Here is a 12,525-nt window from a genome sequence, read left to right on the forward strand (position 1 = left end):
TTGGAAAACAGTTTGGCAGTTCTTAAAAAGTTAAACATAACTCCCATGTGATCTAGCGATTTCACCGCTAGGTATTTCCCCAAGAGAAATGTAAGCATGTGTACATATAAAGACCTGTATACAAATGTTCGTGGTGGCTTTGTTTGTAATAGCCTCAAACTGAAAACATCCCAGATGTCCATCAACAGGTAAATGCATAAATCACGATATATACATACAACGGAATATTACTAATGAAGAAGAAGTCAAGCGTTGATATCTGCATGACATGGGTGAATCACAAAATAATTCTGAATAAAAGAAGTTGGATTTTAAAAATATGTGATGACAATGATATAATATTCTGAGAAAGGCATACTAATTGAGTGACAGATCAGATTGGGGGATAGTGAGGAAGGACAGGAAGGAGGGGTTACATAGGGAGACAAGAAAACGTGTGGGTCATGAGTAAGTTTGCTATCTCAATTGTGGCGATGATGTTTTTGTGTGCGCACACACACATATGTATACTCTGAAAATGGTTTCTTTTGAGCACTCTACTGTAGCTGTCACTCTCATTTCTTTGACTTATTTTAGAATGCAGTGAAGTCTTTGGGAAAGTCACTTATGTCATCAGTAAAGAATGCCACCAAAATAGCTTCTCATTTAAGTTCCCATCCCCAGAGCTAACCCACAGGAGGTTCCGATGAATTCAAATATTTAATAACTTGTATTTTTCTTTCTCCTTAAACACAGGCCCTCTGGTCCTGGAGGCAGGATCATGTGGTGGATTCTTGGCAGTCAGCAGTCTGTGGAGCTTTTGCAGGTGCAAAGGATTATATTATACTGGGAAAGACCTAAGAGGGGGAAAAATGTGAAAATATTAACTGTGCAAAAACAACATTCTTTAAAAATTCCAGGTTGTTTAGATGAAGAGTGCTTCATTGGTTGAGAAAAGAATGTGTCCTAGAGGGGGGAAAAAACTGCTAAAAAGGCGTCTGCCTGAAAGACAACCAATTTGTTTTTGACAAATTTTTCTTTTTCTTTTTATCTTGATTAAAGCCTTCATTCAGGCCCTAGAATGATCTTAAAGATGATTTAGAAAGTCGTCTGTGGGAAGAGACTTGCTGTGGGTGCAGGGCTCACCGTGCAGCTGTCTGCCTTGGGCAGTGCTTAGGGGGTTTAAGAGATTTCTGCAGAAGGCAATGATTCACGGTTCGTGTGACATGTTTGACAGCACTGTAGATTAACTAGTGTCAGGAGAGCAGAGGCTCCTCCGTAACTTACTGAAGGCTAAACTGTTCTGTGTAGGAAGTGTGGAGATCTACACATCTGGGCATTTTTCGAGACATTAAAGCAAGAGCGAGGTGACAATATGCAATATCATGTTATCCATCACTAAGTCATAGGAATTTTCCAGTGAGGCTTTAATGAGATCTCAAATGCTTTAAAGAGCTTAATAAGTGACGCATTTAAAAAACCTAAGAGAGAAGTATATTTTGTTGTTAAAAGTTAAATTAGAATTATAGTTGAAATAAAATGGAAATTTGCCAGAAAAGAAAACTTTTAGTTGAGATGTGAAGCCAGTAGGGGAGGTGTAGGGTGTTAACTTCATTGGAAAATAATTATTTTCCAGTTTGTTTAATGGTCATTTTGTTGTTGTTGTTGTTGTCGTGATTGGGAAAACAAAATGTTCATTTTATAGGACTCTTTATTAATAGACTCATTTGACTTGTAGAATTGGTAATCAACAATAAGAATTTTGCCTCTAGACAGTGAAACCAATCCAGATTGATTATGATGATGATTGTTTCCACATGACACATAGTCATTAGCTAGCTGTGTTAAATAAGTAGGTGGTCTTGATTCATTTTCCAGAGGTCAGGAGTCATTATTCCCCAGTCCCTAAGAGAGATGTGCATTTTTGTAGACACTCTCCTGGGCCCTGGGGACAAGGTGAGCACATAATGGAAATTTAGTCATCCTGGATAAGTAAAGCTACTTTTTAAAGTTAGCAATACTATAAAACTTCCATGTGTTGAAATAAGAAGAACGTATTCTCTGGTCCTATTCCTTAAATACCCAATTCAAAGATTTGCTTGCAGAGACATTGTTACTATTAAGGAAATTTGCATTAATTACAGTTTCCTTTTTGGAATAATACTCTGTAATAGATGCTAAGCACTTATATTGTCAGAAGGAGGGAGAGAAGGGAACTTCCTGTCAGACATCCTCTATCTTTGTGGTAGGATCCTACCATCCAGGCCCTTTCAGTGAAGGTGACTCGCCTGGGGAGTGTGGCAGCACAGCCGGTGCTCCAGTGATGCTGGGGTGTGGAGAAAGGGAGCGAGGTGCCCACAGCTATACATCTAGCACAGGCTGAGCTGTGTGACTTACAGGATTGTCAAGTCTCCTTGTGATCCCCAACTCAGGAATGAGACTTTGGGGCCCTCCTGAGTGCCAGTTTCCTTACCTGTAATGTAGAAGCAACAATTCCTACTTCAGGGCTTGAGATAATGTATGGTTAGTACTCTGTACTCTGCAAAACCGAGTCGATATAGGGAATTACCTACTATTTCAGTAAGAACAACCAACGTCCAGAAAATGAAAACCTACTTTCACAGTAATTCACCTTCTTGATTGAGTGAAGGAATGTCATATCAATGAAGTTACTGTACAGAACAATCTCCTCTAACAGCTCATACATTTTAAAATGCCTCCAATACAAGCATCCTATTTTTTTTCTGATGAAGTTCTGATAAGTGAAGGAGTTTGTCCAAGGCCTGCAAAAAATCCGTTGTTAGTAGATCCACATATATTTAGCAAAAGATAAATATATTTCTTATTTATATCTCTTACTGTTTTGAAATTGTATTTGGTACAAATGTTGATGCAGAGGAACAGGGTTACTATTTTAAAGCCTTTCTGAAGGATAAACATCACTTGAAAATATTCCAATTTGTGAAAAAGCGAGATTCTGTAAGAGTTGCAACATGGTGTCTTACAGAATATAGAAATGAATGATGTCTTGCGAAGTCCCTTTACACACTGCACTTGCAGACTTTACCCTTACATGGCCATAAAGGCAGTGATAAAACTTGCCCTCAAATCAGACATCAGATTTCTCATCCCCATGTGCTTTTCCAAATTTAAATTGGCTAAATCATTGCAGATGAACCATTCTGTGTGCCATCCTTGGCACTCTTTCTTGCTTATGCTTGTTTTATAAACTACTTGGCACAAATATCCAAAAATGTCCCATGAGATTGGAGGTGTTGATGGCTTGTCATGCACAGAAATTCCCTTGGCTTCTGGTCAACGGTGAAACTAGGGGAAAAAAAGGACTTGGCCAACTTCCTTGCTTCAAGTGAACTTCTAAACATAAACCATAATGCAGCCTAAGTATGACATTTGCTACCATAGTGATATTTGGTGATCTAGTATATTTTGATCAGTTTCTCATAATAAACACCTCTGTACATTCTCTAGGAGAAAAGGGGGTGGAGGAGAAAGAGGCGGGGAAAGAGATTGATTGCAGTCTCTCCATGGGTTAGAAATTCTAGGATAGGGTGAGGGATTATTTGGGTAACAAGTGAGAAGGCCTGACACAATCTCTATTAAAATACAAACAAAAACCACTTTCCTTCTTGTTGATGTGAAGTCTTCCGCATCTGTCTACTTCACTGGAGGTCACACATAAGAGGCGCGTGGTGATGCTCTTGTCCCTCCCAGACTAATCAGGAGCAGCGCAGGGTCTGGAGGAGAAATGAATCGCAGCAAGGTTGCCCAGGGGTGGGTCTGGGGACTTCCCCACTGCTGCCCCCACATTCTCAGCCGCTGCTCAGAGGTGACAGCTCCAGCCTTACTATAGGAAGGTGGCTACTTTGTCTTTATGGCGGGGAGGGGCGGTTAGGGAATCTGCATTTGTTCCCAAGGAAATAGATATAATTTTATCATAAAATTTTAGTTTCCCCTGAATCCTGTCCTCGACATCAGTTAGCCTGACATTCAGTAGAAACCTAACTCTAGTGGAGACCGTAGAAGACTGTTTCACGGATGCTTTGAACACAAAAGCAGCCTATAATTGCTGTACCAAATGATGATTTCCTGTGTCATATGTTAGAATGTTCTTTGTGTCTATTACCAGTAGCTTACAATGCCCTTAAATAAAACATAGAAAATAACTACATTTTAACTGAAAGTCCTGGCCTCCAGCCCTTCCCCGTTATGACCATTATTCTATTCTATTATCTTCCCAAGTCCTCCTTACAGCCTTACAAAAGCATTGTGAGATCCGCGAATCAGAGAAATCTTCGATATTTGAAGACGGGCAAATTGATTTATTAGTAACACATAAAATACAGCTTCTCTCTTGGTAGTAAAGTTAGGACCTATTGGAGCATACGTGTTTCTGTCTTAACTTTTCTTCGTATTACTTTCATGAAACCTAAATCTCCAAGAGAATATTGGCAGGCATCCACACTAAAGTAATGGTGGTAGACCTTTGCTAATGGCCAAAATAAGTTTGATTTGCAGTAACTAAATTTATTAGATGTTCCTTATCAACCTTTAGGTCTTTTTAATTGGTTTAGGATCGTTTGTGAACATTTTCACATATGAAAGTGAGTTTTCACCATTGGATAAATCTTAATTTGTCTTACATATCAAAGTCATTATGTAGTGGAACAAGTAATACTTTTGGAGTCATGATACATGTGACAGTCCCAGGTCCCGCACCAGCTGTGTGGCCCGGGCAAGTAAGTTGGGTGTAAAATGGGAATAGTAACACCTATGCAAATGAGATCAAATAATCAATGTGCCTAGTGCATTCCTGGCATGCCAGATACGAAGTAAGCAGTGCACATATTAGCTCCTACCTTTACTTTTCCCTGCCTTTTAGAGGATGAGTTGAAATTTTCAGTTTATAACTAGAAAATTTCACTAGAGAACAGCACTGTATATTCACTAGAGAATAGGACTATATATATTTTCAGTTTGTAACTACAAAATTTCACTAGAGAAAATTTAACTAGAGAACAGGATACCAATTAAGCGTTTTCGAGTGCCTGCTGTGTGTGTGCTGGTCTAGATACGAAGAAAAATCACTCATTAGCTCTGCCCACCCAGGAAAGAGTTATTTTTTGATTACTGCTGTGAGCCAGATGCTGTTTCAGACATGTTGCGTAGGCCCATTTAATTCCTGTGTCATACTACTGTCTGCATTTTACGGATGAGAAAACTGAGGCCACTAGGAGACCAGTGGCTGAGAGTCCCAGTTCCGGAGTTAAGATCCCGTCTCAGCTCTGCGCTAAGTAAAATCTTCAAGTTTTTAGCCTCCATAAGCCTCAGTTTCCCCACCTGTAGCATGGGGTAGTAGGAGTCCCTAGTTCATAAGGTGCTTCAGCTACAGAATAAGTAATTACCTAAGGCTAGACAACTGGTAGAGCAGGGATTTAAATGTCGGTCTTTCCACCTCCAAAAAAGGTTCTTTCAGGCTAGACCCTGCTGCTGGTAAGGGAAACAAAACCAAATACATTATTTCGGGGTATAGGAAGTTTGAGATCGTAAAGTTTGTTGCCTTTGTGTCTTGTGTCTTTTTCCTTTTTCTTCCTTTCTTGGGGGAGAGGGGGAGGGAGGGATGGATGGACGCATGGATGGACAGACGGACGGACGGACGGATGGATGGACGGATGGATGGATGGATGGATGTTCATGGATTCTGTTGTGTAACTAAAAGTATATTTACTTTTCCGGGGCAGAATATATGGTTACAAGAGTAGGATTTCAAGACCAAGTCCACAAAAATTTAAAAGACACACAACTTAGCAAGTCTCTGAATTTCAGACAGCCTCTGAATTTAAGACAAAGAGTTTTACATACTCATAATTGGAAATGGGTAAACCAAAGGGGATTCAAATACTCATGTCAGTTGATAGTACTTACCCCTAAAGTCTGTGACAGTCAGGGGTAACCAGAAGTGGACCATGAGAGCGTAAATAAGTACACCATTCAAAAAGTCAGTATCATAATAAATGTTACCATATAGAGGAGGCTTGGTATAATCTTATTTCAGCATCGTATTTAGAAAGAGGTCAAATGACCTTCTTGTCCACAAGCCACAAAGTGAGAAGGAAAGTAGTGCTGTTTCTCGAGTATCCTTCACATACGTATGTCCTGTTGCCCTTACAACACTGCCTCTTTCCCCCTAGCTCTTGGAAGCTGAATCTTTATAACACATTTTAGGGTTTATTATTTCTCTCTCTGTAGGGACTCTTGGGATTTAGAATATATCTTTGTACTGCACTAAATGAAATATTGACACCATAAACTTGGTTTATGTTAAAACAGAAAGTCCTTCAAAAAGTCCAATCTGTGTACAGTTCAGCCATCATGACATTCAGATAACGCAAACATGAGAGAGAAGGTAGGAAGGAAGCCATAACATGGAATGTGTGCTGAAGCAAGACTCAGGCTAAAAAGATGTAGAAGAGAGCTTAGAAATGTAGTAACTCTGACTAGCCTGCTCTCAGGAGCCTGTGAAACACAAAAAGCTTTGCTCCTTTAATTCCAAGAATCCAGCCATGTATACCAAAAATCCCCACAATGTTACATGTACTCTGTCCATTTTGCTATATGCAGACCAGAAATGATAGAAGCATTTTGAAGTAGTCACTTTAAAGAATGGTGGTCCAGGCTGGGCATGGTGGTTAACGCCTATAATCCCAACACTCTGGGAGGCCGAGGCAGGAGGAGTGCTTGATGCAAGGAGTTCAAGACCAGCCTAGGCAACACAGCAAGACCCTATCTCTGCAGAAAATTAAAAAAATTAGCCAAGCATGGTGGTGTGCAGCTGTAGTCCCAGCTACTCAGGAGGAGGCTAAGGCGGAAAGATCACTTGAGCCTAGGAGGGTGCGGCTGCAGTGAGCTATGATCACACCAATGTACTCCAGTCTTGGTGAGAGACAGTGAGACCCTATCTTAAAAAAAAAAAAAAAAAAAGACAGTGGCCCATAGAAAGTCATGAACCCTTTGAGAACCATTAGGAGCAGAGGGTCTCACATACTGAGAGTGGGCATCTGGCCATATTCATGTATGTCATATGTGTACACATTCATCATGTACGTACACATACACACTCATTAGTTTGCTAGTTAATGAGAGAGCAAGATAAATTGTGGAGCCTTGTGTTTTTCACCTGAGTGGGTAGAGCATCGTCTTCTCTCATGCAGTTCTGTATCACTGCAAAAGAAATGAAGCGTGTGGATAAAGATTGTGCATGTGTGCATTGTGTTCTTGAATCAGTGTACATAATCAGTGTACATAATGAAGTGATTTGGGCAGAGTCAGGAATTCTAAAAATTACAAAATTATCATGTAATACAGTAAACAGTATCTCACTTGGGTGTTGGGTATTATTCGCACAGGTGGATTTGCCGCTGCAGTCACCACACCTCTAGATGTGGCAAAGACAAGAATTATGCTGGCAAAGGTAAGTGGCAAAATAATGTAATGGAGACACCTCAGATGCTCATATCTGTTAGCACTAGGACTACACGTATATAAAGTAAACACAAACGGCTACCATTTACCTGTAATAGCATCTTATGCTGTCTGTGGAACCTCTAAGAAAACCGCCATTGATGGAACAATATCCCCAGTGTCTGTATAATATTGTACCATTTCACAGGCATTTTCCCCTGTGTTATGTAAGCACATAGGGCTGGTAAGGCCACTGCCTGGTAATACTATCTTCACATAGACTCTGTTTTTACTGCTGACAAACCTAAGGCTCAGAGAGGTTGATGAGCCTCCTGCCATGTGGCGGGCTTTGAACCTAGGGTCATGGTTGGCCTTAACTGGATGAGCTAAGACAGTTGTCAGAAATGTTGAAACCATTTTGTTTAAGAGAAAAATTGTTTTAAAAAACCCCGCTAGACAGAGAGTTGAAAGAATGCCATACATATAACATACCTGAACCAAACCAAAACAAAAAAAGTCCTATCTTTTTGGAAAAGTAGAACAAATATGGCCAGATTTTAGTATGGAGGTGGCAGGATCCAAACTAAGAATGTTGATCACGTTTTAAATGGAACATTTAAATGGCGCTCTATTAAATATGCTTATTAGCTGCTTAGGCAAGTTTCATAGTTGTACCATTTACACTAATGGTTCCCTGCCCTCTTCACATTGCTTCATGGTGCTTCTGTCTTTTTCCTGTTAAATAGTCCATCATTCATCTCGTGAGCTCTGATAAGCAGAGCCTCCCGTGTAGCATGGGCCACATCCCTGCTTGCCTGCATATCTGAGTGAAAACGCTTCTGGGCAAGTGAGCCAGGTCCTGATTGCCAAGAGACTCCCTGGTATCTGACAGTGTCCTAGATGAGGGTGATGGGGAGCTGTGTGTCTGAAGATACCTGAGAGGCAAGTGTGTGATTGGGAGCTTCAGAAGATAACAGGTTTCTCTTTGTCTGTTCACACAGGCTGGTTCCAGCACTGCTAATGGGAATGTGCTCTCTGCCCTGCATGGGGTCTGGCGGTCACAGGGGCTGGCAGGGTAAGATGAGGAATGCCCTTCTACCTTTCTTCCTCTCCACCACTCCTCCTCCTTTAGCCTGACTTTGGATGAACACCTCTCCTTCCCTTCTCCTTATGTTCTGCTTTGAGCTTCTATATATTGTGCAAAATATTCTAGTTGATGTTGTATATATGAGATAACGTAGCAAACCAAATTGACGGAGTATTCCAATCAGGCAGTTCTCAGCCTTGCCGATCTTGATGTTAGATGGAATTCACATGTGTGGCCCTCACCAGGGTCTGGGCTGCAGCAGTGATAAAATGGGCTTCTGGTTACACAGTGTAGTAATACAAGGGAGTGAAGGTAACATTGTTAGAAGAAAGCATTTGTGGTTTTGATGCTTTTAACTATTATTAGTAACAAATTACTTTCAACGTACCACAGTACAGGTGGGATGACTCCACAATTAGCATCAGTTGAGAACCATTGTACTACAGAAGTGCCTCAAACTTCTAGCTTCATGTCCTAAAAAGGTCTCTCTGCAAGATATTTCAACATTGCTTTGACACCATAAACTTGTAAAGCCACCTGAATGTTGGGATCTTCCAGGCATGTGAAATTATGATTTTTCTCTTAGGGACCATGTACCAGGAATTTTCTTGCAAGAGCAAAGCAGTGGCCTCCCTTTGGAGAGGGTCGGCAGCTGCCTGGACTTCAGGCGTCTCAGCTGGCACTGCCACCTCCTCATCCTGATGCCGAGTTGGATCACTTATTTGATTGTAGTGTTTGTGTACCTTTGGCAGTTTTAATCTCAGCTATTTGATGGTCTGGAGAACATGAAGTAGGTGAGTCAGGTCCCAGTTAAAGTTTTTGTAGGAGAGCAGCCCATCCTAGATTGAAATTTTCCAGTTGGAAGTTTGAAAAATAGGTGATATTGGATGGTTTTGTTGAATGTGACAACTCAGGGATTGATGTTGGGTGCCTGAAGGGTGTCACGGTTTTGAAACAAGAACTGGGGTGAAGCCAGAGGAATAATTGGCTGTTGACGTCTAGTGAGAGCGTGGGAAGGGCCGAGTGGGGACGTGTGTACTGGGAGCCTGCCACTTAGGGCTGCCATATCGTGAGTGCTGCTTGTATTTGTGGCACATTCATTCTGCTGCCAGTTCCACAGCAAACAAAGGAATGGTGTGAGAAAAAATGAGTCCTGAAGCCACTTAGCCAGTAGCAGGTAAACGGTCTTTATGGGCTGGGTGAGGCGCTCACACCTGTAATCTCAGCACTTTGGGAGGCTTTGAAGCAGGCGGGTTGCTTGCGGTTAGGAGTTTGAGACCATATGGCAAGACTCTGTCTCTAAAAAATAAATAAATAAATTAGCCTGGTGTGCTGGCACGCACCTGTAGTCCCAGCTACTCAGGAGGCTGAGCGATTGTTTGAGCCCGGGAAGTCGAGGTTGTAGTGAGTCACAACTGCGCCACTGCACTCCAGCCTGGGTGACAGCAAGACCCTGTCTCAGAAAACAACAAAAAAGTTCTGTGTTTCAAATAGCAATTGGGCTACATACACAAGAGAAGTCACATTCAGTGGCTTTTTTAGACTCTAAAGCCAAACTGCCAAATTTCACCGTCTCACAGATATCAGTGTGGTTCATGCTTGATTCTGTGGCAGCTGTTGGCCAAACCTCTTCTATCGACCTTAGCTTTGTGGAGCTGTGCAGAGCCGTAGCACCTCTGCCTTTCTGGAGACAGTGGTGGCAGGTGGGGATGGCATGATCGACTGGCAACCCCGTGGCCCCGAAAGCTGGTAGGAGTTGAGTAGATTGAAGATCATCTTCCCTGTGCTGGTTGTGGCATGTATTTTACTTGATGTTATAAAACTAAGCAGTGCCAGAAATACAGGCAGAAGAGGGGTGTCTTCCTCAGGCCAAGGGCCTGTCTCTGTCCCCATTGTCGGCTCTGTAAAGGTCATCTGGATTTTTTTGCATATCTATCTTCTGAAAGTGTCAGAAGTCATGGGCTCTAGTCAGTCTGTACAGTGTAGTCTCTTGAGAGCATTACAGACAGCAACGGTTGTCACTTAAGGGAGTTTTGATTAGCCCCTTATGAATGATTAAAGACAATAAATAATTTGACCAAAAAACAGTCACAGAAAAACCTGGGCTGTTGTGAACAGAGGTCCCAGGCATCCTCAGCCTGAAGGCGTCTCCGCCGGCTTCTTCTGTTGGGTCTCCAAGCACACAGCGCTGCTGCCACCTCCTGTCTCCTCCTCTGGGCGCGCACTAAGTTTACCAGTTAACTACTTGGGTTTTCCAGCAGACACCATCTCCTCACCTTGGGATGGAAAGGTGCTGCCCTCACCGGGTCAAGTAAGGTGGCGACCACTTTTATCTTTCTGTGTGGTCCACGCAGGTGAAGACTTTGTTCTGGCACATACTGGGAGTACACATATAAGTAGAAATGTATTACTAAACAAACACCGCGTGTTCATTCAGCCCAGTAGCCGAAGGCAGATGGGGAGCCTGCCCACCCTGGATGGCCCCTTTCTGGTTTTCTTCACTCATCAGCTGGCTTTCTGTTTTTGTTGACTGTGCCCTTTATGTAGTAGCTGCCACAGCCGCGAGCATCCCTTTCTGCCTGGCACTGTAAGTGCTTACGTTTGCTCTCATTTAATCTGTGGGCACTAGAACACACTCCTGTTGAACTCAAAAGTCTTCACCTGCGAGACTGGCTGGGACCTTCACTGTTCAAATTACTCCACGTTAAGGCCGTAATTACGTAAATAGATTCAGTGGTCATTTACTGAAACCATAAACTGCTTCCATCTGCCTCTTGCCAGGAGCAGCTGAACTTGTGAGTGGCAGAAGCTGAACAAGACACTGGCGTTTAGAAATAAGGTAGTAAAGGCGGAGAACTTCGTGGCCAGTGTGGTCTCCTGCAGCTCGGCATCTGCTGGCTGCCCATCTAGCACCCTTTCCTTCATAAGGTTGCAGGGAGGCTCAGCTGTTTTTCAGGCGGGAAGGACATAGTGGTAATTTATGAGTTTTTGTCCTCACCACCCACCCGATGCAAAAACAATATGCATGATGCTGAGCTTTTTTTTTTTTTTTTTAAACAAGTATAGTTTGGTTTTCAGTACAATTTTCATGGTTATTTTTGGACAAGTAATAGGGGTCCTTAATTTTATGTGCAGTATTTTAATGATTTAAACCCTTGGCTAGCTAACTAAAAAGGGCCTCACAAAACTCTTGAGTCTCCCATTTTCCTTAGAAGTGCTGAGTGCTGCAAACAGAGGGAGGCTGCTCAGCCTCCTCCAACAGCTCAAAGGTCTTGGGAGAAAGGAGGCAGCCAGGTGCTGGAAGCAGCCTGCAGGGACTGCCACGTTTCTCTCCAGGCCACCAGCTTGCTTGTCATGGAGGCTTTTCCTATGTCTTAAAGGACGCGTAACTCCTGCCGGTGTGACTTGACCATTTTCAGTTTTCTTCCATAGACCTGACGAGAAGTCTTTTCACTGGCATATGCACTAGGTTTGCCTTCATAACTTTTTCTGCTGACAGAAGTAATATAGGCATGTTTTGTTTAATTGCACTTCTCAGATAGTGCATTTTTTCCCACATTGAAGGTTTGTGGCACCCCTGCATTGAGCGAGTCTTTCAGCACCCTTTTCCAGTAGCACATGATCACTTTGTGTCACATTTTGGTAATTCTCGCCTTTCAAGTATTTTCATTATCATATCTGCTGTGGTGATCTGTGATTGGCCGTCTTTTATGTTACTGTCATTTTTTGAGGCATCACACACTGTCCACCGAAGACGGCAAACTTAATCGACAAATGCGGTGTGGGTTCGGGCGGGGTCACCAACCGGCCATTCCCTGTCTCTCTCCCTTTCCTCAGGCCTCTATTCTGTGAGAGACAATATTGCAGTTAGGCCAATTAATAATCCTCCAGTGGCCTCTAAGTGTTCAAGTGAAAGGAAGAATCACACCTTTCTCATTTTAAATAAAAAACTTGGGCCGGACATGGTGGCTCACACCTGT

General features: G+C 42.4%; 1 protein-coding gene across 5 annotated transcripts in view; it reads left to right on the forward strand.

The window, feature by feature from the left end:
- Positions 1–12,525, forward strand: part of SLC25A26 (solute carrier family 25 member 26) — a 165,296-nt gene that overhangs the window by 147,349 nt on the left and 5,422 nt on the right. For 3 of the 5 annotated variants that reach the window (XM_030924711.1, XM_010360837.2, XM_030924661.1), the window contains 3 exons: positions 736–805; positions 7,404–7,468; positions 8,460–8,533. In XM_030924711.1, coding sequence (XP_030780571.1) covers positions 736–805; positions 7,404–7,468; positions 8,460–8,533 — 209 coding nt within the window. Of the gene's footprint in view, positions 1–735; positions 806–7,403; positions 7,469–8,459; positions 8,534–9,131; positions 9,340–12,525 lie in introns of all 5 variants that reach the window. The other 2 variants (XM_030924503.1, XM_030924545.1) reach the window with 1 other exon arrangement.

This window comes from Rhinopithecus roxellana, chromosome 1 (assembly GCF_007565055.1).
Source record: "Rhinopithecus roxellana isolate Shanxi Qingling chromosome 1, ASM756505v1, whole genome shotgun sequence".
In the NCBI taxonomy this organism is placed as follows: domain Eukaryota; kingdom Metazoa; phylum Chordata; class Mammalia; order Primates; family Cercopithecidae; genus Rhinopithecus; species Rhinopithecus roxellana.